General features: G+C 36.0%; 1 protein-coding gene across 1 annotated transcript; it reads left to right on the forward strand.

The window, feature by feature from the left end:
* The first annotated feature begins 127 nt into the window (after positions 1-127).
* Positions 128-4091, forward strand: LOC121988809 (putative L-ascorbate peroxidase 6). Its single transcript, XM_042542482.1, has 10 exons — positions 128-469; positions 1268-1361; positions 2077-2207; positions 2373-2443; positions 2638-2680; positions 2762-2858; positions 3080-3163; positions 3397-3518; positions 3708-3774; positions 3868-4091. Exons 1-10 carry the CDS (start codon positions 271-273, stop codon positions 3968-3970), a joined length of 1011 nt encoding a protein of 336 aa, XP_042398416.1. The 5' UTR covers positions 128-270; the 3' UTR covers positions 3971-4091.
* The last annotated feature ends 19859 nt before the right edge of the window (positions 4092-23950 follow it).

The following is a 23950-nucleotide window of genomic DNA, read 5'->3' on the forward strand; positions in this document are numbered from 1 at the left end:
CCAAACATGTATCCTTTATTACAAATTTGGACAAATAAACTAATTCTGTATCTTATCGCTTCAAACGTTTCCAAAATGAAACGAAAAGAGTTTAAATTTTTGAAGTATTTTGATGATTATAAAATTCACTCGGGGGCAAAATTGTGATGCTCCGCGGATATTTTTTAAGCGAAGCGATAAAAATCGGCTTGTGCGGTAGACAAACGCGCCGTCTCTTGCTCTTCCTCTCAACGTGAAAGCGTGCACGGCAGTAGTGAACGGACACTGGCGATGGCTTCGGCGATGCTGTATCTTCCGCCGCTCGACCTCGCCGGCGGACCGTTTTCCCCGCGACCGCGACGGCCCACGAGCACCGGCAGAATTAGCAGCGGGTTGCATCCGAAGCCGTTTCCTGCAGGATGCGTCGGATCGGACGCGGCGCAGGTGGACCCTTCGGATGCCGACGGCAATTGCGGGGACGCTGCCCCTTGTGAGCTCTTTTATATCCCTCATTTCTTGCCCTTAATATCAGTTTCGTGAAGAAGCATTTATTTCTATTCACGATTTTCCTACCGGATCCTGTTGAGTTTGCAGTTCCCGGAGCTTGTGTTTGTAAATTGTTTTTCGTGAGGAAAAACTGAGGGATTGGTCAAAAGGACCAACATCAGAGATGAGGATCCAGTGTTTTCTGGCTTCATAACAATGGAAATAAAGACTAAGTTTATTTTGCATTTTGATCTGATATCCGAAAATTCATCCATTTGTGATATTCTAAAACTGTTGCATCCAATTTTATGTGGATGATACGGATGTCTATATTATTTGAACTTCGTTGTGTCCTCTTTGGTTGTGACCGGAACTGTGTCCTGCACTTAGCAACTTGCAAGGGAAATTGCTTTGACAAATGGTAAAGATGAAAGCATTTAACCATGCCGATTAAGATCTTTCTATATCAATCTTCTTAATGTATGTTGTAAGTTGATGTGCCAATGTTTGGTGATACAAAAAGAAAGAGGGCTGGATTTACTTTGAATATTTCTGATGCTAGATCTTATTTTGCTTATCTTGTTATATAACTTGTCTGTATTCTCATGGTACTAATCTCAATCACGAGATACACCCATCCTTCCATACTTTTCTTACCCTCACATAAAGTTGTAACCAAAAATAACTAATAAATCACTGGATCACAGTTTATACTAAGAAAATTGATTATTTACTTTATTAAATTTTCTATGATTTTTAGTAGTCTTAACAGAAATTCTGACGCATAACGTTTTGGGTGAAGGTACAGGAAAATTTCTGTCATCCTATGGAAGAAGAAGGCTTACCTTGACATTGTCTCTTCCTTTCATGTTTCCTCAGTACCATATTGCTAAAGCGTAAGTGTGATATGAAGCACTTGGTTCTTCCTTAGATATTCGTCCTTATATGTTCTTTTAATCTTGCATAGATCCTTTGGAAACACCAGTTCAAGGATCAGTTAATTCTTTTTTATTTCACAAGGCAAGTGAGCATATATTACTAAAAGAATATGTACATGAGTAGAATAGACAAAGAAAATATCTGAAATACAAAAAAGAATCCCTTATTAAAAGATACTATTCAAATCAATTAAGGAGGGATGAAGTTCATGTAGATGATTTCCAGCAAGGAATCAGTGTATTGTGTCATTTTATAAGATGCTAAACTATTTTGTAATCTATCAGTTTACATGGAAATTTTAGCCCATCTCTCTAAGGACTACCTTGTTTTCCTATCAAGATAATGACTTGATCAAGGTGCTAGCTTAAATAAAATATACAAAGCAGAAAATACTTTATGTGATCTGTTGATGATTTTGTTAATAGAGAAACAAACATGTTGGGAATACACACTTAAGGCATGTGCAGTTATATGGTTTCTAATCAAAATTATCAATTTTGGCAGTTAAGTGAGAAAAAAAAAAGTTTGGAGGGATTAAATCAATTTGTTTCTCTGATTTACAAAATCAAGTTCTCCCTTCTAGTTTACCTTGCTTTTTAATTCAGTGCATCGAAACCTTGAATAGGAATATCTTTGTAGTTTTTATAATTAACGATTTTTTTGTTACTTTAGGATTGACATCAGAGAAGAAGCATTGGTTATTCAAAATGGGGTGAGCAGTGTTATGACCAAGGCAAAAGCTGCTGGAATGCTACGTCTGGCTTTCCATGATGCAGGGACATTTGATTCAGGCGACAATTCAGGTTACTACACAACAGTAATCATTTCTATGACCATCTATTAGATGATGAATGTCTACTGTGAATCTAAATGAAAAAAAACAATGATTTACCTTCTCTAAATTATGGTTTTTTGGATAATCTTTTTAATTACTATTAATCAACTTCTATTTGTGCTATCTTGTACAGGTGGAATGAATGGTTCTATAGTATATGAACTTGAGAGACCAGAAAACGTTGGTCTTAACAAATCAGTCAAAGTAATCTTTTTGCAACAAGAACTATATCATCCATTGTTATTTGTGGATACTTGTGCATATAATTATTTTAAACAATTCAAACGCTGACATGTTTATAATGCTTAGCCATGAACATTGATACACATAGGTATAGACAGATGCATCATTATCCTTTGATTTTCAGATCCTTGCTCCAATTTGTCACGTCTTTGTAGGTATTGACTAAAGCAAAGATGGAGATTGAAAAAACTCATCCAGGTATAGATCTGCAGCAGGAAAACATCAATTCTTTTGTATGGGTTTTTTTTTTCTCATAAACATAGGTTTTTTGATGTCTAGTATCATGGGCGGATCTAATTGCTGTAGCTGGTGCTCAGGCGATTTCTTTCTGTAGAGGACCAACTATTCCTCTTCAATTAGGTCGGATAGATGTAAGGTGCATGGTCTTATCTCATTTTGTAACTTATCGAACTTTGCATCGCTAAATACCAAATGCTAAGATAGACTTCAGATGGTAATACCATGTCAACAATGTGGCAGATTGGCCATAAAAACAACTTCAAGAATGCAAGTTGATTCTTCTATATTTCCTTATTCTAGTTATGGAAATAGTTGATCCTGCTCAATTCTTAGCTGAATGGATATAAATCCTTTTAGGACACCAGATCCTGAAAGAAGGCTTCCTGAAGAAACTCTAGATGCCTCTGGTCTAAAGGAGTGCTTTTTGAAGAAAGGCTTTTCGTGAGTTCTGCATTTACATGACAGGTTTAATTTTTAGTTCATCCCAAAGAAACTTACATGATACCAATTTGCAAAATCTATAAATGGGAATACAATAATATTTGCGACACCGACACGCAACCTATGAATTGTTATGCTTAGATTCAAAATTCATTATTCTCACCCTTAATCATAAATATGAAAATGTTTATATCTTGCTGAAATAAGGAAATAAATCTGCAAGTATGTTGCAGGACACAGGAACTAGTTGCATTATCTGGAGCACATACGATTGGAGGCAAGGGATTTGGCAGTCCTGTTATTTTCGACAATGCCTACTACAAAATACTTCTAGAAAAACCATGGGCATCTTCAGGTGAGTGGTTTTGTCTTGAAGTTTGTTTTACTCTTTTTTATTATTTTTTCCCTGAGTAAATCAAAGTTCAATAGCCTACCAAGGCAGTTCATGCATTTGCAAATGACACTCTTACCACAATCTAGGACTTGCTTTATTTACTTTTTATCTTCACTGAGGATACTTTGTTTCCACTTTTTCTCCCCAAAGCCGGTATGTCAAGCATGATTGGGCTTCCATCAGATCGAGCAATAGCAGATGATGACGAATGCTTAAGGTCTTCCTCCACTCTATCTTGGAGAGCAGTAAATGACTGTACCCTAGTGGATGTTCTCGTATAAATTACAAATTATTTGTTGACTTATTGCAGGTGGATAAAACTTTATGCAGTTGATCAGGAGAAGTTCTTTGGCGATTTTAAGAATGCTTATATCAAGCTTGTTAACTCTGGAGCTTCATGGAAAACTGTGTAACTAGAGAAATTTTCTCTCATGGCAACAAAAGCCTATCAGAAACAGATGAAGATCACAAAACAAGAGTTTTGCTACTTCATGTAGTTTATCGTCCTTTTTAGCTTTGTTACATTGGCAACAATCGTATGGCAAAAGATGATTCGCTGGTCGTACCTCCGTCAATCCATTTCTAGGTCAATACGGAAGAGATAAATCATAGGTAACTACTAGCCATTAGTGCAAATGATAAGACATGAGAGAAAATATACTTGGTCACACCGAGTTTCGATCCTAAAACTTTATGTGGTAACATTTCATATTTTAATTATCACATCGCTTTGAGAAGACTACATTGACAACAATTGAGTTCCTACAAGTGTTAATGAATAATGGAGAAATTTCAATGGATTCAGGACATGACTAACTATTTTTGCAACTTTTCTGAAACCTCAAAGAAATCTCTATGGCACTGGTTAGCATTTAATTTATAGGCACATACAATTACTGAAGAATTTTTTCAGTGCCTCCACGGAATTTTATGGTTCCATAAATTTCTTCAGTGAGATGTGCACTAGATTTGATGATCCTCATGTACCCATCACTAATGTGTTCATGGTGCCTGTATCTTACTGTGAAACCGGTGAAATGAGTGATATCGCCTTTTGCATGTTCATTGGTAGGCTGATATTGGATGGTTGGTAGTTGGTGGTTGTTGTATTAGGTGATCATTAAGTGGTGCAAGGTCAATTACCAAGTAAAATGAATTCGTCTTGGTAATTGTTTAATTTATTTAGTTTGTTTCAACGGGTTCTAAGTATCTAAAATATCCAGTGGAAATAAATTATTTTTGTCATTTAGTGCAATCAGTTGAATTCAAGGACTTTGAAAATTCAAAAGTCATTTGTCATTGGTTCCTCATTCAAATAGTGGTTTTAGGTTGATTGTTTGTTTGTCCTTATTTATATATATATATATATATATATAGAGAGAGAGAGAGAGAGAGAGAGAGAGGGAGGTTGATTGTTTGTTTGTCCTTATATATATGATTAGTGTAGTATTAGGTAATTATCATTAGGGTATTCATAATCTTGAACCTATAAATCTATTTTTATTATAAATTATTATATCATTGCCACGTAAAAATAAAAAAAACATAATTTTTATAAACCCCTCCCATAATCATAAATTTTAAAAATAATTTTATATTAGGTCCTACTAATTTTGAAACATAATTTGAAATAGTCATGGTCAAAAAATGACATTTTGATTAATTTTTTTGTTTTTTTTTTATAATTTTGTAACATAATTTGAAATAGTCACGGTCAAAAATGACATTTTGATTAATTTTTTTATTTATTTTTAAATTAAGTAACTGATAACACTATGTGTGGGGCCCATGCCCCACGCGTGCGCGCTGCGCAGGTATACGGAGAGGTGTTGTGTACCTTCTCATGACCTCTTCTTTTCCGTTTAAAATTATTTTAAATCCAACCTCCAAAATAGGTTTATAAAACTCACGTCAATTACAATACCATTAGATTTATAAAATCCAAACATTACTGTCACTCTTAGTATTCTTGCACAGAGTCTTATGTTCGATGAGACCTGAAACACATGTTAAAAAATATCTTTTACTATGATAAATAATAATAAAGTTTAATTTATAAATAATATATATACTAAATACATAAATAAATTAAAAATAAATATATTATATTAAATATTTAAAATAATTATATAAATACTACTCGTCTAATTGTTTTAGTGATAAAAATATTTATCAAATTTGGATAATCCAATTATTAGATTATTTCTTTCTCAATCGATCACGTTGATAATCCATTTAGTGCATCCTGTAACACGGAGACCAATGCGGTGGCTACATGTAGTAGCAGCGCGACAAGTAGTAACAACCATGCAATTAGGTTATAGTTTGCATAAGCGACTGAGGTAGCGTGCGATAGCCCCGTGCTACGCAATTAGGTCACCCGAGCAAAGGTCAACCGCCAGCTCGCGTCGCATGAGATAGCCACTACGAGAATCGACACGATTAAGCCACGTAAACTGTCATAATTGCACAATTAGGTTACAATTAGTGCCACGTGTTGCAAGACGAAGAAGATGGTCAAAGAAGATGATTATGATTACTTCTTATTTAGTAGATCCGTGCCTTAGTAGAAAGAATACCGGAGAAGAAATCACATGCAAAGAAGAGCAACACTGGAGAAGAAATTGCGTGAAAAGAAGAGGCATGCGTCGATGTGTGCCTTAGAGCTGTGAGAATAGGTTTAAAGGTCATTTAAGGTCCATGCCTCTCATTTTTTTAGTATAATTAAAAAAAATGGGCCCTTCATTGAATTGAGCCATGAGGCAGTTGCCTTTCTGACCTCATGAAAGTTACGACTCTGTTCTTGCATTATCTTCCACTGTAACAATGGAAGACAATGCAAATCACTCTTAATATAACAATTAATGGAAGATAATGCAAGAAAGTATGTGTGCAAGGTCAATAATGAAGCAAAATACCATCATTAATGTTTTTGCATCGTAATTTCGTAGCTCCAGAATCAAAATTTAACCTACGTGTTTCGAGTGTCTGAGTCTCAATTTCGATGAATTAACAGATAGATTTTGTTTAATAGGTGGGTGATAAAAATGTTGAGTTGATGGAGCATATGTTGTGAGTACTTCCTAATTTACTTGATATCGATGAGAAATTTTTAAGGGATAAGATTGATTAATCCAGGATTGATCAAGATAATCAACGTCAATTAAAAAAAAATTCAATCCGTGTTGGTTAGATCAAGATAGCGACAATGGGGTTTGCACAATAGAACCGGGGGTCGATCCTCGGCAAAATGCTGAGGATTAAAAAAAAACTCTCCCATGCATTTGCTAGCTGTAATTCTCTGATTTAATTTCTCCGTGTTGGTCGTGAGACCGATTGACGAGGGTGTTGGGGGTGAGCTTTATGCCTTTTGCACCAAAGATAGCGACAGAACCACGGTTCATCAGCTGGTTCAATTTGAAAAATCGAAGCCTACTGTGTGCGAGTTTCATGAACAGTGGCTTCTTTGACCTCACTGGTAAACCTAGAGTTAAGCTTTCATTTAAGCACCAAATCGACGACTACTTACAAGATTAGAGAGATTTAATTAATTACCAACCGACGAAGCTTCCAATCAATCAATGGATCTCATCCGCTGCATTACCCTATATCGCAACATCCCATTGTACAATGCCACTCTGTTTGCCAAAATCCGCCTCGCTCCTTCGCCTTGTCCTCCTCCGGCGATGAGTATAACTCACCAAATCGGAGGAGAATTGGATTCTGATGGATCCTTCTTCCTCTCCTCTTCCCACCGAGCCGTCTAATTTAGGGAAATCGAGATGAGAATAGATTTTTCAGAAATTGGGAAGAACGATGTGGAGACATACCGCAGGAAGACGAGAGGAAGACGAAAACATGAGGAGACAGCGACTGAGGCGGAAGAGGCAGCGGCAAGAGTGACTATATTGGATTATATTAAATAAAAAAAATGAATAACCTAGGGCTGCCCTAGGTGATCGACTCGGTCCTGCAAAATTTTTCTACTAGTCAACAGAGTAAATCGGAAAGTGCTCGCAGAATAGGACGAGCCGGTCTTCATGGATATCTTTGCTTCGGAATAAAACAATTAGAATTAGGCTCGATCTACCTGAATATGTATTATCCATATGGGGATCCTCCGATTGAGAAGATCCCCTGACCTGAGAAGAATAAAAAGGTCTATCTATTTTCTTTAGTTATTAAGTTAAACCAATGATTCATTATTGGAGCAGATAGCAACAAACATTTCATCAGACATGTATATTTTATTTTCCAATGGATTTCCATGGTTTCATGAATAGAAATTATTTGATGTAGTGAGTAATAGACTCTTGTTGTTCACCGTTCAAGAATTCTTTTTTAGGAAGTTCATATCATCCATACATAGTGTTTTGATTTAAGATTTCAATTCTTCCATGTTTCAACAGTAGCATATTGTTCCATGGAGCTAAGGTCCAAAATATGGAATAAAAAGTATTTCCACGACTCTACCATCTGGCCAATCCTGTTCCACTTAATCCTTTTTTCATGGCCACATATCTTTACGGCTAAGGAATGAGAAATCTTTCTCTTGTTACATGAATCAAATGTTTCATTTCATCCGAGAAAAGTCATCTCCTTCTCAACACTGTCTTTGTCATTTGATACAATAGCGTTCCTTTAGATAGGAAGAAATTTGATAAATATTGATAACTCTCGAATATAATATTAGAACAGAAAGATCTATTAGATAATGAACTCTTACTTCTAAGCTATTTCTGGCCTAGAAGCTCAATGCCCCTTAATTTTGTTAACAACTAAATTAATAAGGATAAGATAGTTATTTTATCATCATAAATTAATTCCTCGAGTGAATAAGAAATTAATGTTTAATGAATAATTGGTCCAGTATGATCGGGTGAAAGTTTTGGTTCACACGAGCTAGGTTCATGTATGAGATTATACCAACTCTAACTCAAGTATGCATGAATATAAAATTTAATTGATTAATTAAAAAATTAATCAATAATTGTAATATTAATGAATTAATTAATTAATATTTATAATAGATTAAGTAAATAATTAATCAAATTATCATAGCTATAACATTAATTTAATTAATTAATGTTGTTCATTAATTAAGTGAAAAGGCATCCCCATATCTTTTCACCTCTTGGAACAAACTCTTCATCCTTTGAGAGTAGCCTTTCATTAGTATAAAAGAAACTCTACTCCTTTGATTCACATCAGTTAATTCTGAAGCTGTGAATTCTCTTCTTGAGTTCTCTTTTCTCTCCTCTCTCTCCTATTAAGATTTCAAAAATTTGAAGTGCTCCTATTTTAAAACGTAAGTCGTTGTATCTTGGGAGAATTGTCAATAAATCATAAGTACCTAGACAAGGCAATATCATCTTAAGGAAAAAAAGTCTAGTCTTTACCTTGACCTTAATACTTTTATCCGTAGGGATAAGCTTACCCAAATAAATGTGTATCAATATCTAAAGGAATAACTTGATGACTTACGAGATTAAATCAACAATGACAATACCTAAATGGGTATATCCATTACCATAAGGGGTATCTTGATAACTGAAAGGGTGTGTCGAGAGTATAAATGGGATAAGGTCCACGTCATCATATCGAGCTCCATTGGTTCAAGTTGACAACTCATCATCGAGCTAATTAACCGAACTCAATTGTTGGATTAACACCACCAATTACATCCATCCATATAAACATCCAACAATCTTAAGATAATATTTACGGTTATGGCAACCGTTCACTCTTACTGCAGAGAAATTGAAAAAATTCTTCGTAATCATCTTCAAGCAATGACAGTAAAAGAGACGGTATTACTTGAAGAAAACGTACCTGGTAAGGTTACTCTATCAAAAGATGCCCTTGCATATCTAAAAATGAACCTTAAGAGATGAGAGAGTTATCCATAAGGAAGAATATAATTTTCCTATGCGAGAACCATGCCTTAAAAGGCTAGACGACAAAACTATACCATGAGTATAGTATAACAATGATGGTCAAAACTTTGTGGGAGTCATTTGACTAAAATCATGAAGTTGAGGATAGTGAGTTTAAACTATCCAAAAAAGAGGGCTAATGAAAAACTTCAAATAAAAGATTAAACCCACTTGGCCAAAAGCTAGATTTGAGTCTAACTTAATGAGACCTAAGGGGAGGTCAAAATAGATGAGTTAGAAGGATTGCATCACATGTATTGCAATTGACTAAGAAATTGAGTCAAGTGTCTTTTGAATACTAAATGTAATCTGGTCAGCACTCCAATCAAATAATCTTAGCTCTCGCTCGGTGCAATTGGAAAATCAAGAGATGTATACTTCTTGAGTCGAATTTTTCTGAAAGAGTATAAATACAATCCTGATCAACACTCTAATCAGATGATCGCAACTTTGGCTCAATGAAATTGGAAGACCAAGGGATGCATAATTTTTAGATTGGACACTTTTTAAGAACAAGTGCAATCTTGTGTTAGGATTACAATGCTAACGTTTGGATTTTGCTTGGTATCCATCTTCTTGAGGTGACTAATCCAAGGATACACTCCTCACTCGCAGATGAACTATGAAAATCTCTTTTCCAAAGGTAGAGAAGGCTCGTACAAACTCGAACACGAGAATACAACAAGAGAATACAAATGAAATCGAAAACGACTTTACAACAATGAACCTTGCTTTGCTTGCTTATTTCTTGCTTTGGTTAGCCTCTTGATACTTAGAAAGTGCAACAACACTTCTCACCAACCAACTTGTTAGAATGTTCAAGAAAATCCTTTTCTAGGGTTTCTTCGACGCCTCCTAATTGATTATGCTTACCCCTTAATCGATTACCATGTCAAAGATCGTTCAAAAACTTACAAAATGACTCTTTTTCAAACACCTAATTGATTGGTGAGTCATACTAATCGATTAGAAAGCTTCTAATCGATTGCCCCAATAGATTTGAAGGCTTTCTATGCTGTCACAAATTTGACCTTAATCGATTGCTGAATTAATCTCAGCACCTTCTGTGTTGTCGTGACAAAGGTCCAAATCGATTACCTTAATCGATTCGACCATACTGAATAGATTAGCCTAATCAATCCAGCCCTTTCTGTGCTTCACAAAAATAACTATTAATTAATTAAGCAATCAACCTAATCAATTAGAACAATTCTCAATGATTAGGCAATCTGCCTAATCGATTTAAGCATCTTCTATTAATGAGACACACCGCTCAATCGATTTCCCTAATTGATTCCCAACCCTAACTCCTTTAATCTGAGTTTAGGGTTCCTTTGCCCAAACTATGATCAACTTTGACTTATTGGGACTTACTTATATCAAGTGTCCGGCCAACCTTTGACTTTTGATCACCAAGTGTAGCCTCGCTAGAACTTTCATTACCTAGTTCCCAAATAGGTCTTCACTGTTACCTAGCCCTGCTAGGACTTCAAATGTCTAGTACTCTAGTAGGTCTTCACTGTCTATCCTCGCTAGGACTTCCATTGCCTAATCTCCCGTTAGGACTCTAAGTTACGTACCTAACCTCCAATTAGGACTTTCCATTGTCTAACGTCTAGTTAGGACTTTCCTATACAAGTATCTATTCCTCCCTTAAATTACTTGACTTCTCTCTTACATATTGTCAAATATCGAAACTCAAACTTGACCCAACTTGAACTTAGTCAAACGGGTTTGTTAGGACCAAAAGAATTTTAGATATCTCCATAATAATATATTGTCCACTTTAGGTCTAAATCCTCATGGTTTTGCTCTTGAGCTTTACCCAAAATGGAGATATCTTTATCTTATAAACCCATGATCTTTCTCATGTGTTTTCAATATGGGACTATGTTTACAACCTTGCAACTTTAACAATCCCCCCTCCTCAAACAAAGGACCACAGGGTCCCCCTCAAGTATTGGGTCACTCTTGACCTGCTCAAGACCTCATCTCAAGCATTAGGTCACTTAACTGCTCAGGGCCTCTCCTACTTCGTTTAAGGTTTTACTCACATGGTTCGACCTTAGATCATGGCTCTGGCTTGTGTTTTTTTCGGCGGTTAGTTCGATGAAGGATGACCTCATTCTGATACTAATTATTATGGCCAAAAGGAATTTATATATCTCTACAATAGCATGATATTGTCGACTTTGAGCTTAAGCCCTCGTGATTTTATTTTTGAGTTCTACCTAAAAGAGCTCATACCAATGGAGATATCTTTTCATTATAAATCTATGATCTTTCCCATGTATATTCAATGTGGGACTTTGTTTGCAACCTTGCAACCCAACAGGGTCAACTTACACTAAAGGATCATTGCACCAACATCTTGGTCATTATTCAGATTAGGCAATCACAATTTTAACTCGGTAAAATTAGAAGATCAAGGGATACATGCTCTTTAGACCAACTTTGATTAGACAGTTGTAACTTTTGGTTCAACATGATCAAGAGGTCAAATCAAGTTGTAACTTTTGGTTCAACATGATCAAGAGGTCAAATCAAGACATGTGATTCTAAATGAGATTGTGGTCTTATATCATGAAAGGGGAACTTTACCAAAGGTGTTATAACCTTTGATCTTTCCTCGCAAAGAACACTTCTTCATTAGTTATTGAAGGAGTTATAGAGACTTGTTTTAAGCAAGATTGAGGCACTTGAAGTGTTAAAAAAATACTAGAAATAGGGTTGGAAAAATTAATTAAGTAAGATCATCGAGGGAGAGAGTGCAAGATATTACTTAAGGAATATTACTTGAGGAAGAGCAATATTCATTAATTAGACTATATCTCGCTTACCTCAATCCAATAATGTTGTGGAACATGAGAACCAAATATTAAGGAGATGATAAAGGTTAAGTTGATAAGTTCCTAAAATTGTGGGGTGAAGTCCTCTCGGCATACCACAAGCCCCAATGAGATAGAAATGAAAAATTTTCTATAAGGCATTGAAAAGTTACGAACCTTCCAATGGAGACTATGAATGAGGGGGTGAACCAATTAATGTGGGGGTATTTAGACAAAATACAAATACCCAAATTGGGGGTTTAAAGAATTAATTACATAAAATGTATCGATATGTATCAATATATATGATATATTATGATATCTAAAAAGTTATGAGAAGAACACTAGTGTAAAATGGTAAGTACTTAATGTTGGTGCAAGTTGCACTAATAATTAGGTTTTGATGTATGACAAATAGATTAAAATTAGATGTGTTGTTTGTTTAACCTTTTACCAAGTGTGCAGGATTTGATGGGTCTAGAGAACCGAAACACTAGGCTGAAGTCCAGCTAGGTTGATAGCTGACATGAAGTCCAGATTGGTTGAGATCTGGCAGAAAGGCAGAAAGGAAGTTCAGTTGGGTTGACAACTTGTTGAAGTTCAGATTGGTTGAGATCTGATAGAAAATCTTGGTGGGTCAAGAGACCTGACATCAAGGAAGTTTGTAATTGGTAAGTGTACGTAAGCAACTGGAGGAGAGATCCAGTGGCCACGCGTTCCCGGTTGAGGGAACAGTGCATGTCGGTCCGACTTAGAGTTTCAGCAAAACTCAAAGTTAGGATTAGATAGTCCGATGACTGTCAACATTTACATTACTTTATAGATTATTGCTTGTCTTTCTAACTCTATGGTGCAGGTGATTGAAAGTAAGAGATAGCTGGGAAAATAGGGCTCTAAGTGCCCGGAGCTTGTCCAGGCGCTCGGATGTTTGGGCGCTCGGAGTTGCTCCGGGCACCTGGGTCAGTACTGACGAGGAGCACCACAAATGGGTGCATAGTGAGGCACTCGGAGGGTCTGAGCGCCTAGGTTTTCTCTAGGCGCCTAGACCAGCAAAAATCAATCTTCATGTTGTAGTGTCATGTGTCAAGTGGTCGATCCACGTTAGTGATCCTGGTGCCCGGAGGGTGTCCGGGCCCCCGGACAAGGATAAACTTCTTGGATGAAGTTTCGACAAGGTGTAGCCACATCAACCCAGTGGGGGCGCCTAGAGAGGGATCCAGGCGCCCGGATGGGGCTATAAAATAAGGGTTTGACCAACAAAAACATCAATTACTCCAACTTTCATTCCTGCACTCTGGTCTGAAAAGGCTCCTACGATGCTGTAATGCTCCTCCGACAACCTGCAATCAAGTTATGCTAATTTTCTTTATTGTCGGTTGTAGGATCATTAAGACGCTAGAGGGGTGTGAATAGCGATCATCACTTTTTCGGAAATCGAGGATATGCAGCGGAAAAGAAATACGAAAACATGAATGCTAACACAAGTAATTTTTTACTTGGTTCGGAGCTTTCGACAACTCCTACTCCAAGGCACGCACTTGTTGAGTGCTTTTGTTGGACAATTATTATCAGTTTGAAAATGAATTACAAAGATTGAATACAAGAACTAAAATAAAAATATTACTGACAAATAGAAATGAAATTGAAGAAGTCTTCATTCTTCGAACTTCGAAGCAGTCTTTCGGTGTCGTCGGAGCCTTTTCAGAATGAAACTTGTAGCAAATGATTATCTAAAGCTGCTGGTCGAAGGCCTTTATATGGGCTCATTCCGGACCCTTGGAACCCCTCCGGGCGCTTGGATCGTTGCTCACATGGCGATCTCTCGTCGAAACTTGATCTATCAAGTTTATCCACCTCCGGACGCCTGGACCCCCTCCGAGCGCCTAGATCATTGACGTGGATTTGGCCAATCGTCATGCTCCAACTCAGCTTCTGGATGATTCTTCTGGTTCGAGTGCCTAGACTAACACCGGGCGCTCGGACCGCCCGGGTGCCTGCCAGGCACCCGCTACAAAGCTTGCCCGAGCGCTCGGAGCAACTCCGGGTACTCGGAGTTCAATCGCTCGGACCACTTTTTGTCTCTTTCTTTCTTACAGCAAAAAAGTTAGTCAAGGCATAAAAGATTACCCTGCAAAACAGAGTTAGCTCAACACAATAAATGTAATAGTAGTAATTAGATCATATCTTTCCGAGATCAAAATCTAGTCAAGGTCTCAACTTAGATTTCCCAAATGGACCTAAGATGGACTGATGCCTAATGTTCCCTCAACGGGAACGCTTCCTCACAGGATCTCTCCTCCAATTGCTTACCTCTTACTTACCAACTGTAGTCACTTGACTTGCCTTTAACCCACCAGGTTTTCCCGCTAGTTGTCAGGTCCCACGGATCCAACCGGACACAATCGGACTTCCCACCAGATATCGGGTCTCGCGAACCTCTCTAGAATTCGTACCAACTATCGGGTCCCATGGACCTAGCTAGATTTTAGCATGGTGTCAGATCCTCCAGACCCATCAGCTCATGCACACTTGGTAAATAATTTGATCACAAACACTTTAACTTTAATCTACTTGTCATTTATCTAAATCTGAGTTAGATCATTAGTGCAAATTGCACCAACAATCTCCCCCATTTTGATGCAATGATAACCTCGGTTAAAGTTAGAAAAAGAAAAATATTGAAAGACAATATGCAAAAAAATAAACAAATGATCTAAGTTAGTTTTGAATTTTATTTACATGATCAAGTTTGTTTGTTCTTTTTTTACATTAACTCTTACCCTCTCCCTTTGTCATTCATAAAAAAAACTAAGATAAAAGAAATATAAGCATAAGGAATGCCAAACATACTATAAAATATGACTAAAATTAAACACTTTGTATTTATCCAACTTAGGAAGAGGTTTGAATAAAAGTTCAGTTTTAAAAAATTACAAATATTTTTAAATTAATTTTGAAGTCAAAATTGTATTCCAAGAAAGGCTTTGTAAAAAACTTTTTAAGTACTTTTTTAAAAAAATTCTAAGTAAACTTTTTCAAAAATTTATGAGGAAACTTTTTTAAAAATTTCTAAGTAAACTTTTAAAAAAATTTCTAAGTAATTTTTTTTAAAAAATATATAAGTAAATATTTACAAAGTAATTTCAAAGAAAAAATTTCTAGTAAAAATTTTCAAAGTAATTTTAAAGAAATAGTTTTCTAGGAAAGATTTAAAGATAAATTTTCTAGGAAAGATTTTTATAGTAAGTTTGAGGAAAAATTTTCTAAGAAATTTTTCAAAGCAAGTTGAAGAAAAATTCTCAAAGTAAATTTGAAGAAAAATTTTTCTAAGAAAGATTTCATAGTATGTTTGAAGAAAATTTTTCTAAAAATGATTTTCATAGTAAGTTTAATGAAAACTTTTTCAATGAAAGATTTTCATAGTAAGTTTGAAGAAAAATTTTTTAAGAAAAATTTTCAAAACAAGTTTGAAGGAAAATTTTTCTAAGAAATATTTTCATAGTAAGTTTGAAGAAAAAATTTCTAAGAAAAATTTTAAAAGTAATAAAATTTTTCAAAGAAAACTCCTTACACAAAAATTTTTAGGTAAGAGATGCTTTCAACATAATTTTAAGAGTATAGATTCAAAATACTTTTTTAAATTTTACAAATGATTTGATTTTTCAAAAACTTTCAAAATTATGTATTTCTCAAAGCAAATAATTTTTCTAAGATGTGTTGAAGGTAAGTTGTTCAAAGCAATTTTTGAAAAAGGTTTTTCAAATCAATGTTTCAAAGAAATTCAGGGAATTAATTTTGAAAATATTTCCAAAATATATTTCAGAACAAAGTAAAAATATTTTTCAAAATAGTTGAATCCTCTCCTTTTTAAGTTAATACTCCCCCTTAAATTAACACTTTCCCTTAAGTTAACACCTTTTGATTATTTTTGTTAGCTATAAGAAATTCTACTAAGTGTTTTGGGGATTTAGTGTGAATAACACTTATGTTCAGCAAATATATTATTTACATAAGTATTTTTATATACTTATTATAATTGTTCATTTAAGTTTGATTAATTAAAATAAAATTATTTAAATCATTAATAAAAAATTAACCTTGAATGTAATTAAGTTAAAATTAAGTTTCAGTTTAAATGAAATAATTTCTTACTAACTCAATAATAGTTAATCATTATTAATAGTCTATTAATTTACTCTTAAATCACTTATTTGATTAATCAACCTAAATTTCTTATTAATTAATTGTGTTAATTGATTAATGATAGTATTAGTTTTATTTTTATTTACTTTATCTTTAAGTTTTGATTAGATTTAACTTAAGTTAAATTATTAATTAAATCAATTAATTTTATTTATTTTAAAAAACTTTAGAATTAACTTCATTTAATTAATGTAAATTTAGTTAGTGTTTTGGATTTTATTCTATTTTAAGTTAGATTTAATTTATATTTTAGTTAAGTTTAAATATTTTAAATGAATTTTTATAAGATTTTAAAAATAATTTTTAGAAGGATTTTAAAAATAATTTATAAAATATTTAAAAGATTATTATAATAAATTTTTTAAAATGATTTTTGAAAAGATTTTTTAAAATTCTTTTTAAAATATATATTTTTTTTAAAAAAATAAAACATGTAACACGTTAGATAATTTTACTTTAACTTTAATTTAATTTAATTTAAAATTTAATCCTTATTCATCTCACCCAGTCTAAGTTTTCAGACAAAGATATCTTATGATTTTATAAAATGAGTTAAGTTGAATTTCAGGATTTGATTTAACTTGTGTTTGATTCAAGTTTAGTTTTGGGATCCGTAAGTAGACATTCTTTAAATAAATATCTAAGTTATGGTGAATCACATGAATATCATTAAAGTAGTCATGCCTTCAAAATTTTTCAAATAGTAGGAACCCACTGAGCTTAGTATAAAACTTTGGTTTAACAGCTAAGATTAGTAAAGGGTAGCTTTAGTTAATTCTACTAAGCCAAATGCATCAGGTCAAAGTTATATCTTTCTAGATATGCATAAATAGAGTTTTCCAAACATACTATTATCTAAAATTTCTCCAGTGCTGTTTGTCGAATTAAACTTTCATCCCTAATTAAACTAGTCATAATTACTTAGTCGAGTAAACTATGATTTTGGATGTGTTAACTAATTTAATGTCTCCCCCTGTTTTATTGAACTTGTGTTATATTTAATTAAGTTTTAGTTAAGGTTTAATTATTTTATGTTCAATTTTTGAATTAATTAAGTTGATTAAATTATCCTTAAGATTTAATTTTTTAATTTTAAATTTATTAAATTATTTGAACTATCTTTGTTTAACTGATTATATTTAGTATTTAAGGTTTTATTAATTTTTAATTTTTAATTAGTTAAATGGTTAAATTATCTTTCTTTAAAGGTTTATCTTTAATATTTGATTTTTATTAATATTTGATTGTGAATTTGCTAGATTTGGTTTTGATTTTATTAAAGTGTTTGATTTTATCCTCATATTTTCTTTGTCTTTTATATTGTTAGTAGAATTTATTAGATTAGTTTTATTTGTATATTTATCCTTAAGATTTTTATTTATTAAATTTATTTTTGATAGAAATCTCTAAATTGACATGCATCTTCGACTTGAGAAGTGCCTCTTCTCAATCAATTATAATGAAATTCAAATAGTATCGTCATGCGCGTGAAGGACTCGGGAGTGGACAACGGATGCTATGCTCTCCGCACAGGGGAGGGAATGCCTCAATACGGAACTACGGTTCAGTCGATCTGGTCGGATAATCTCTACGTCACTAGCGATTGCATGCCGAACTCTCCAATCTACATAAGATAAGAAGTCAGTTCCCAATCCCATGAGCGGCAAAGCTTAATCCTCCGAAGGCTTAGTAGGCCATGCGAAGTATCTAGATTATCGAATATTTTATTAAAAATTTTATTAATTTTATCTGTATTTGAGTTTGTCAATGTTATCACTTGAATTTTTAGATCTATTTAAGTTTAAATTATTATTTAAATTTTCAGATGCATTTAAATTTAAATTTTCTGAATTAATTACAACTAAAGTTTTATTAATTATTTGATTTAATTTCAATTTTTTTTGATTTAATTAAATTTAAATTTTTTAGTATGTTTATAGGGGTATTGTTATGAATATCTAAATTATCATGCAGATTTATAGAAGAATTTTTCTAAACTATCATGTACACTATTTAAATTATTGCTGATAAGGGTACTTTGATAAATATTACTAACATTGAGTGCGACCTGTAATTCTATAGGCTTCTTCGTTGGATTGAGCTTGAGTTTAGATTCATTTTTATCTTGTTCCTCTAGCTTCAATGACTCCTCATGAAGCTTGGTCAAGTGGGTCCAAAACTCGCGAACATTTTTGACCGTTCCTATTTTACATGTAACATTGTTAGGTAATAAATTTAAAATTAACTTTATTACCTTTTGATTTGCTTCAGAGTTCTTAGAAAATCGCTTCAACGTCATGCCACCATTGAAATCGTTCTTCAAGACGAAGCTTTCCATTTGCATCCTCCATAAGTTGAATTCGTCCTTCTTATATATCTCGTATGGAGGTGGTTGGTTGATGTTCCGCTCGAGCATTTCTTTGTACTCCATTTCACTTACACAACACAATTTCACAGAGAAATTCCAAAACTGACTCTTGGGGTAAGTAGTGTGGGATGAAATAAAAGTATTAAAACTCGATTAGTGTTGCACGAATTCAGAGTATTTTGCAACGAAAAAAATTATCCAAAGAGGTAATTGTACCAATTTGAACTATATCGAAAAGTTTAAAACTGAAATAAAAAATTAAAAGAAGGTTTTGAAAGTCGCCCCCTTGCTTGATTTGTGGTTGCTTCAATTCAAGGCCAACCTGGCTCTGATACCACTTGAAAGATTGTTAAGACGCTAGAGGGGGTGAATAACAATCGCCGTTTTTTTAGAAATCGAGAATTAGTGAAAAGGAAATACAAAAATACGAATGCTAACACAAGTAATTTTTTACTTGGTTCATAGCCTTCGACGACTCCTATTCCAAGATCCGGACTTGTTGAGTGCTTTCGTTGGACAATCACTATTAGTTCAAAAATGAATTACAAAGATTGAGTACAAGAACTGAATTAAAAATGTTACCGACAAACAGAAAGGAAATTGAAGAAGTCTTTGTTCTTTAAATTTCGGAGCAGCCTTTTAGTGTCGTCATAGTGTCGTCAGAGCATTTTTGGAATAGCATGCGAGAATATAACTTGTAGTAGATGATTATCTAAAACTGCTGGTCGAATGCCTTTATATGGGCTCATTCTGAGCGCTTGGAATCCCTTTAGGTATTTGGATCATTGCTGATGTGGTGATCTCTCATCGAAACTTGATTCATCAAGTTTATCCATCTCCGAGGGACTGGACCCCTCTGAGCGCCTGGACCGTTGACGTAGGTTCGACTAATCATCACGCTCTAACTCAGCTTCTGGATGATTTGTTCTAGTCCGAGTGTCTGGACCAACCCCGGGCGCCGGGACCTCTTGGGTGCCTTCCAGGCACCCGCTATGAAGCTTGCCCAGGCACCTAGACCACTTTTTGTCTCTTTCTTTCTTGCAGCAAAAAGTTAGTCCAGGCATAAAAGATTACCCTGCAAAATAGAGTTAGCTCAACATAATAAAAGTAATAGTAGTAATTAGATCCTATCTCTCCGAGACCAGGATTTACTTAAGGTCTCAGTTTAATTTTCCTAAATGGACCTAATTAAGTTGGACCGATACCTACTATTCCCTTAATTGGGAATGCGTCCTCACTAGATCTCTCCTCTAGTTGCTTACCTCTTACTTGCCAACTATAGTCGCTTGACTTGCCTTTGACCCACCAAGTCTTCCTGCTAATTGTTAAGCCCCGCGGACCCAACTAACTTCAACCAATTGTCAGGTCCCGCGGATCCAATTAGACTTCCCGCCAGATATCGTGTCTCGCAGATCTATCTGGACTTCATACCAACTATTGGGTCCTGCAAACTTAGCTAGATTTTAGCCTAATGTCAGGCCCTCCAGACCCGTCAACTCCTGCACACTTGGTAAAATAATTAGATCACGAACACTCTAACTTTAATTCACTTGTCATTCATCAAAATATGAGTTAGATCATTAGTACAAATTGTATCAACATCGATAACTTTTCTTATAGTTCTTATACATCATTGGTATTTCAATTCTATAATATTAGAACTATTAGTGGATTGCCCAACGAAAGCACTCAACGAGTGTGAGTCTTAGAGTAGGAGTTGTCGAAGGCTCCAAACCAAGTAAGAAATTACTTGTCTTAGCGCTTGACTGTTTGTTTTTATCTTGCTTCTTTTTCCTTAGTTTTATTTCCGCTATGAACTCGGGATTTCAAAAGAAAAGAACGATTTCAAAATCATGTGATTCATCCTCTCCCCTCCCCCCGTCTATGTGCTCATGATCCAACAAGTGGTATCAGAGTCAGACCGCTTTGAATTGGTGCAACCACCAATCAAGCAGGGAGTTTCTTTTTGAAAAGAAAATATATATATATATATTGTATATGTTTAAAAGTGGTGATATTACCTTTTCTGACAGATTTGTCATATTTTTTATTTTTATTATTATTTTATTATTTTTATCAAAATTGGTGTAACACCAATTAAGACTTTTTCCTTACTTACCTCAAGACCTAATCTTGGATTTTTTACAAAATTTGAGCTTTCAGAATTAAATGGCTTGAATCGAAGGATGTAACACCACTCGTCCCCTACTGATTAATGAGGATGACTTCCCATATTGAAAGAAGCGGATGGAAGTGTACCTAAATGTTGGTGCAATATCCCTCAGGTCAAGGGTGACCTGGTTAACCAAGCTGAGTCTTGGTTAGGGTTTAGATGTTTGACAATAAGATATTGATCGAAGAAGAGTCAAGTAGGTCAAGGTTGACCGGATACTTGACTGGGAAGTCCTAACTGGCATGTTAGGCAGAATGGAAGTCCTAGTGAGTGAAGCTAGGCAGAAGGAAATTCTGGTGAGTGAAGCCAGGTGAAAGTCCTAGTGAGTGAAGCTAGGCAGAAGGAAATCCTGGTGAGTGAAGCCAGGTGAAAGTCCTAGTGAGTGAAGCTAGGCAGAAGAAAATCCTGGTGAGTGAAGCTAGGTGAAAGTCCTGGTGAGTGAAGCCAGGCAAGGAAGGAAATCCAGATGGATCAAGGATGATCGGACATCTGGTGTTGGGAAGTCCAAGTAGGTCAAAGGGATTGACTGGATACTTGGCAAGGAAGGAAGTCCAGATGGATCAAGGATGATCGGACATCTGGTGTTGGGAAGTCCAAGTAGGTCAAAGGGATTGACTGGATACTTGGCAAGGAAGGAAGTCCAGATGGGTCAAGGCTGACCAGATATCTGGTGGAAGTCCAAGTAGGTCAATGGAGTGACCGGATACTTGGCACGACGAGTAAAAGTCCAAGTGGGTCAAAGGGATTGACCGGACACTTGGTGGGGAGTCCTGGCAGGTCAAGGGAGTGACCAGATGCGAGGCATGATGTACCAACAGGTCAAGGTTGACCGGATGTTGGTTAGGGAGGTTTGGGACTTGGTTTTGGGCAAAAACCAAGTGCTGGATCGATCCGTGGATCGATCCAGGATGTGGATCGATCAGTGGATCGATCCAGGATGTGGATCGATCAGTGGATCGATCCAGATTCTTCCCAGCGAACAGAAAGCTTCTGGATCGATCCGTGGATCGATCCAGAGGTCCCGATCGATCAGCCGATCGATCGGGACGATGCTGCTTCGCGCGATAAGCGCTGGATCGATCCGTGGATCGATCCAGGCGCGTTTCCAGAGCACAGAGGCGCTCTGGATCGATCCGTGGATCGATCCAAAGCCTCCCCGATCGATTCGGAACATTTGAATCTATCGGGATCCGACCGTTGCGTCGGGTTTAAAGCCGCAGGCGAGCGTGGTCTTCGGCATCTCTTCACGAGCTCTTCTCAGATTCATTCTAGCTCCTCCACAGCTCTCTACAAGCACGTGATCGCCAGTTCTTGAAGGTTCTTGGAGGCTTTCCAAGTCAAGAGGCGGATCTATTGCAAGAGGAAGAAGTTAGGGTTAGGGTTTTTACTGCACATCTTGTAAGCTTTTGCTTAACTTGTATTTCCCTTTCTTCTTCTTGTATTGAGAGTGTTGTAGGGCTTCTCCGCCTTTGGTAGTTACCATAAAGGAGTGTTTTCATAGTGGAGGGTGCGTGTGTGGTGTGGATCCTTGGACTAGTCACCTCTTGTGAGGTGGATACCAAGTAAACCAACCGTGTTAGCGTTGTGTGTTGTTTCTTTGTATTTTCCGCTGCACATCCAAGAAGAAACAAGCAACGCCGAGCGACGAGCACGCGACGAGCTATTCACCCCCCCCTCTAGCTACTTTTGGTCCTAACAAGTGGTATCAGAGCAAGGCCGCTCTTCACCGGAATCATCGCCGGAAGGGTCAAGCATATCAAGAAAAGCTAGAGGGTGAAGAAGTTGGAGCAAATTCTTCAAGTTCAAGACTTCATCAAGCTCAACTTCAAGATGCAATTCCAAGATGGACTTGGATTTGACACAAGGGTGGCTCCACCATACACTTCCACAAGTTTTGATTCTTGGAGATCAAGAATCGAAAACTTTCTTATGATGGAGATAGAGCAATGGTTTGCTCTAATGGAAGGCTTCAAAGCTCCAACGAACTCCAAGGGCAAGCTTCTAAAGAAAAGCAGATGGAGCTCGGAGCAAATTCAAAGGGGCGAGGCAAATGACAAAGTGACCAAGCTTTTGGTCAACTTATTGCCTAGCCACATCTTGGCTCAAGTTGGAGAATTCGAAGATGCCAAGGAGCTTTGGAGCAAATTGGCCAAGCTTCAAGAAGAGATCCCCTCCACTGTACAAGATCAAGAAGAATCCAGAGAGGGTGACTCTTTGGAGCAAGACCAAGAGGAGGATTCCGAGGTTGAAAAATGCTCAACCGCCGAAGAAGAAGAAATCCAAGAAGCTTCATCCTCAAGGGAATGCAACGAAGGGAACAAGGAGAGAGCATACTCCTTGTTTAATATTCAAGATGATGAAGCCTCCACCTCTAGGATTGAGGGGGAGCAATCCTTGGTGACGCCGGATCAAGAAGAAGGAGAAGCTTCTACATCCGGGTCAAGAGATGAAGAGGAGGAAGAAGATTCTACCTCCACAAGTCAAGAAAAATCAAATGGAGGAGAATCAAGGTCCGATCAAGAGGAAGTCTCTACCTCCGGATCCAAAGAAAAAGATGCTACCCCTACAAGCAAAGGTATAAATATTTCAATTAATAATAAAAATCATATTATATGCTTTGAATGTAGGGAACATGGGCACTACAAGAGCAAGTGCCCTAAATTAGCCAAGAAGAAGGGCCAAGTGGCACAAAAGGGCAAGGTGAAGCCCAAGGAGACCATCCCCAACACGAAGAAGAGCAAGGAGCATATTATATGCTTCTCTTGCAATCAAAAGGGGCATTATCTTAGTCAATGCCCCAAGGGGAAGAAGAAGGTCAAGGCTCAAGGAGGCACTAGTCAAGGGGGAGCCTCCAAGGTAAAGAAGAAGGTAACATTTATTGAGCC

The sequence above is a fragment of the Zingiber officinale genome, chromosome 6B (genome assembly GCF_018446385.1).
Source record: "Zingiber officinale cultivar Zhangliang chromosome 6B, Zo_v1.1, whole genome shotgun sequence".
Taxonomy (NCBI): domain Eukaryota; kingdom Viridiplantae; phylum Streptophyta; class Magnoliopsida; order Zingiberales; family Zingiberaceae; genus Zingiber; species Zingiber officinale.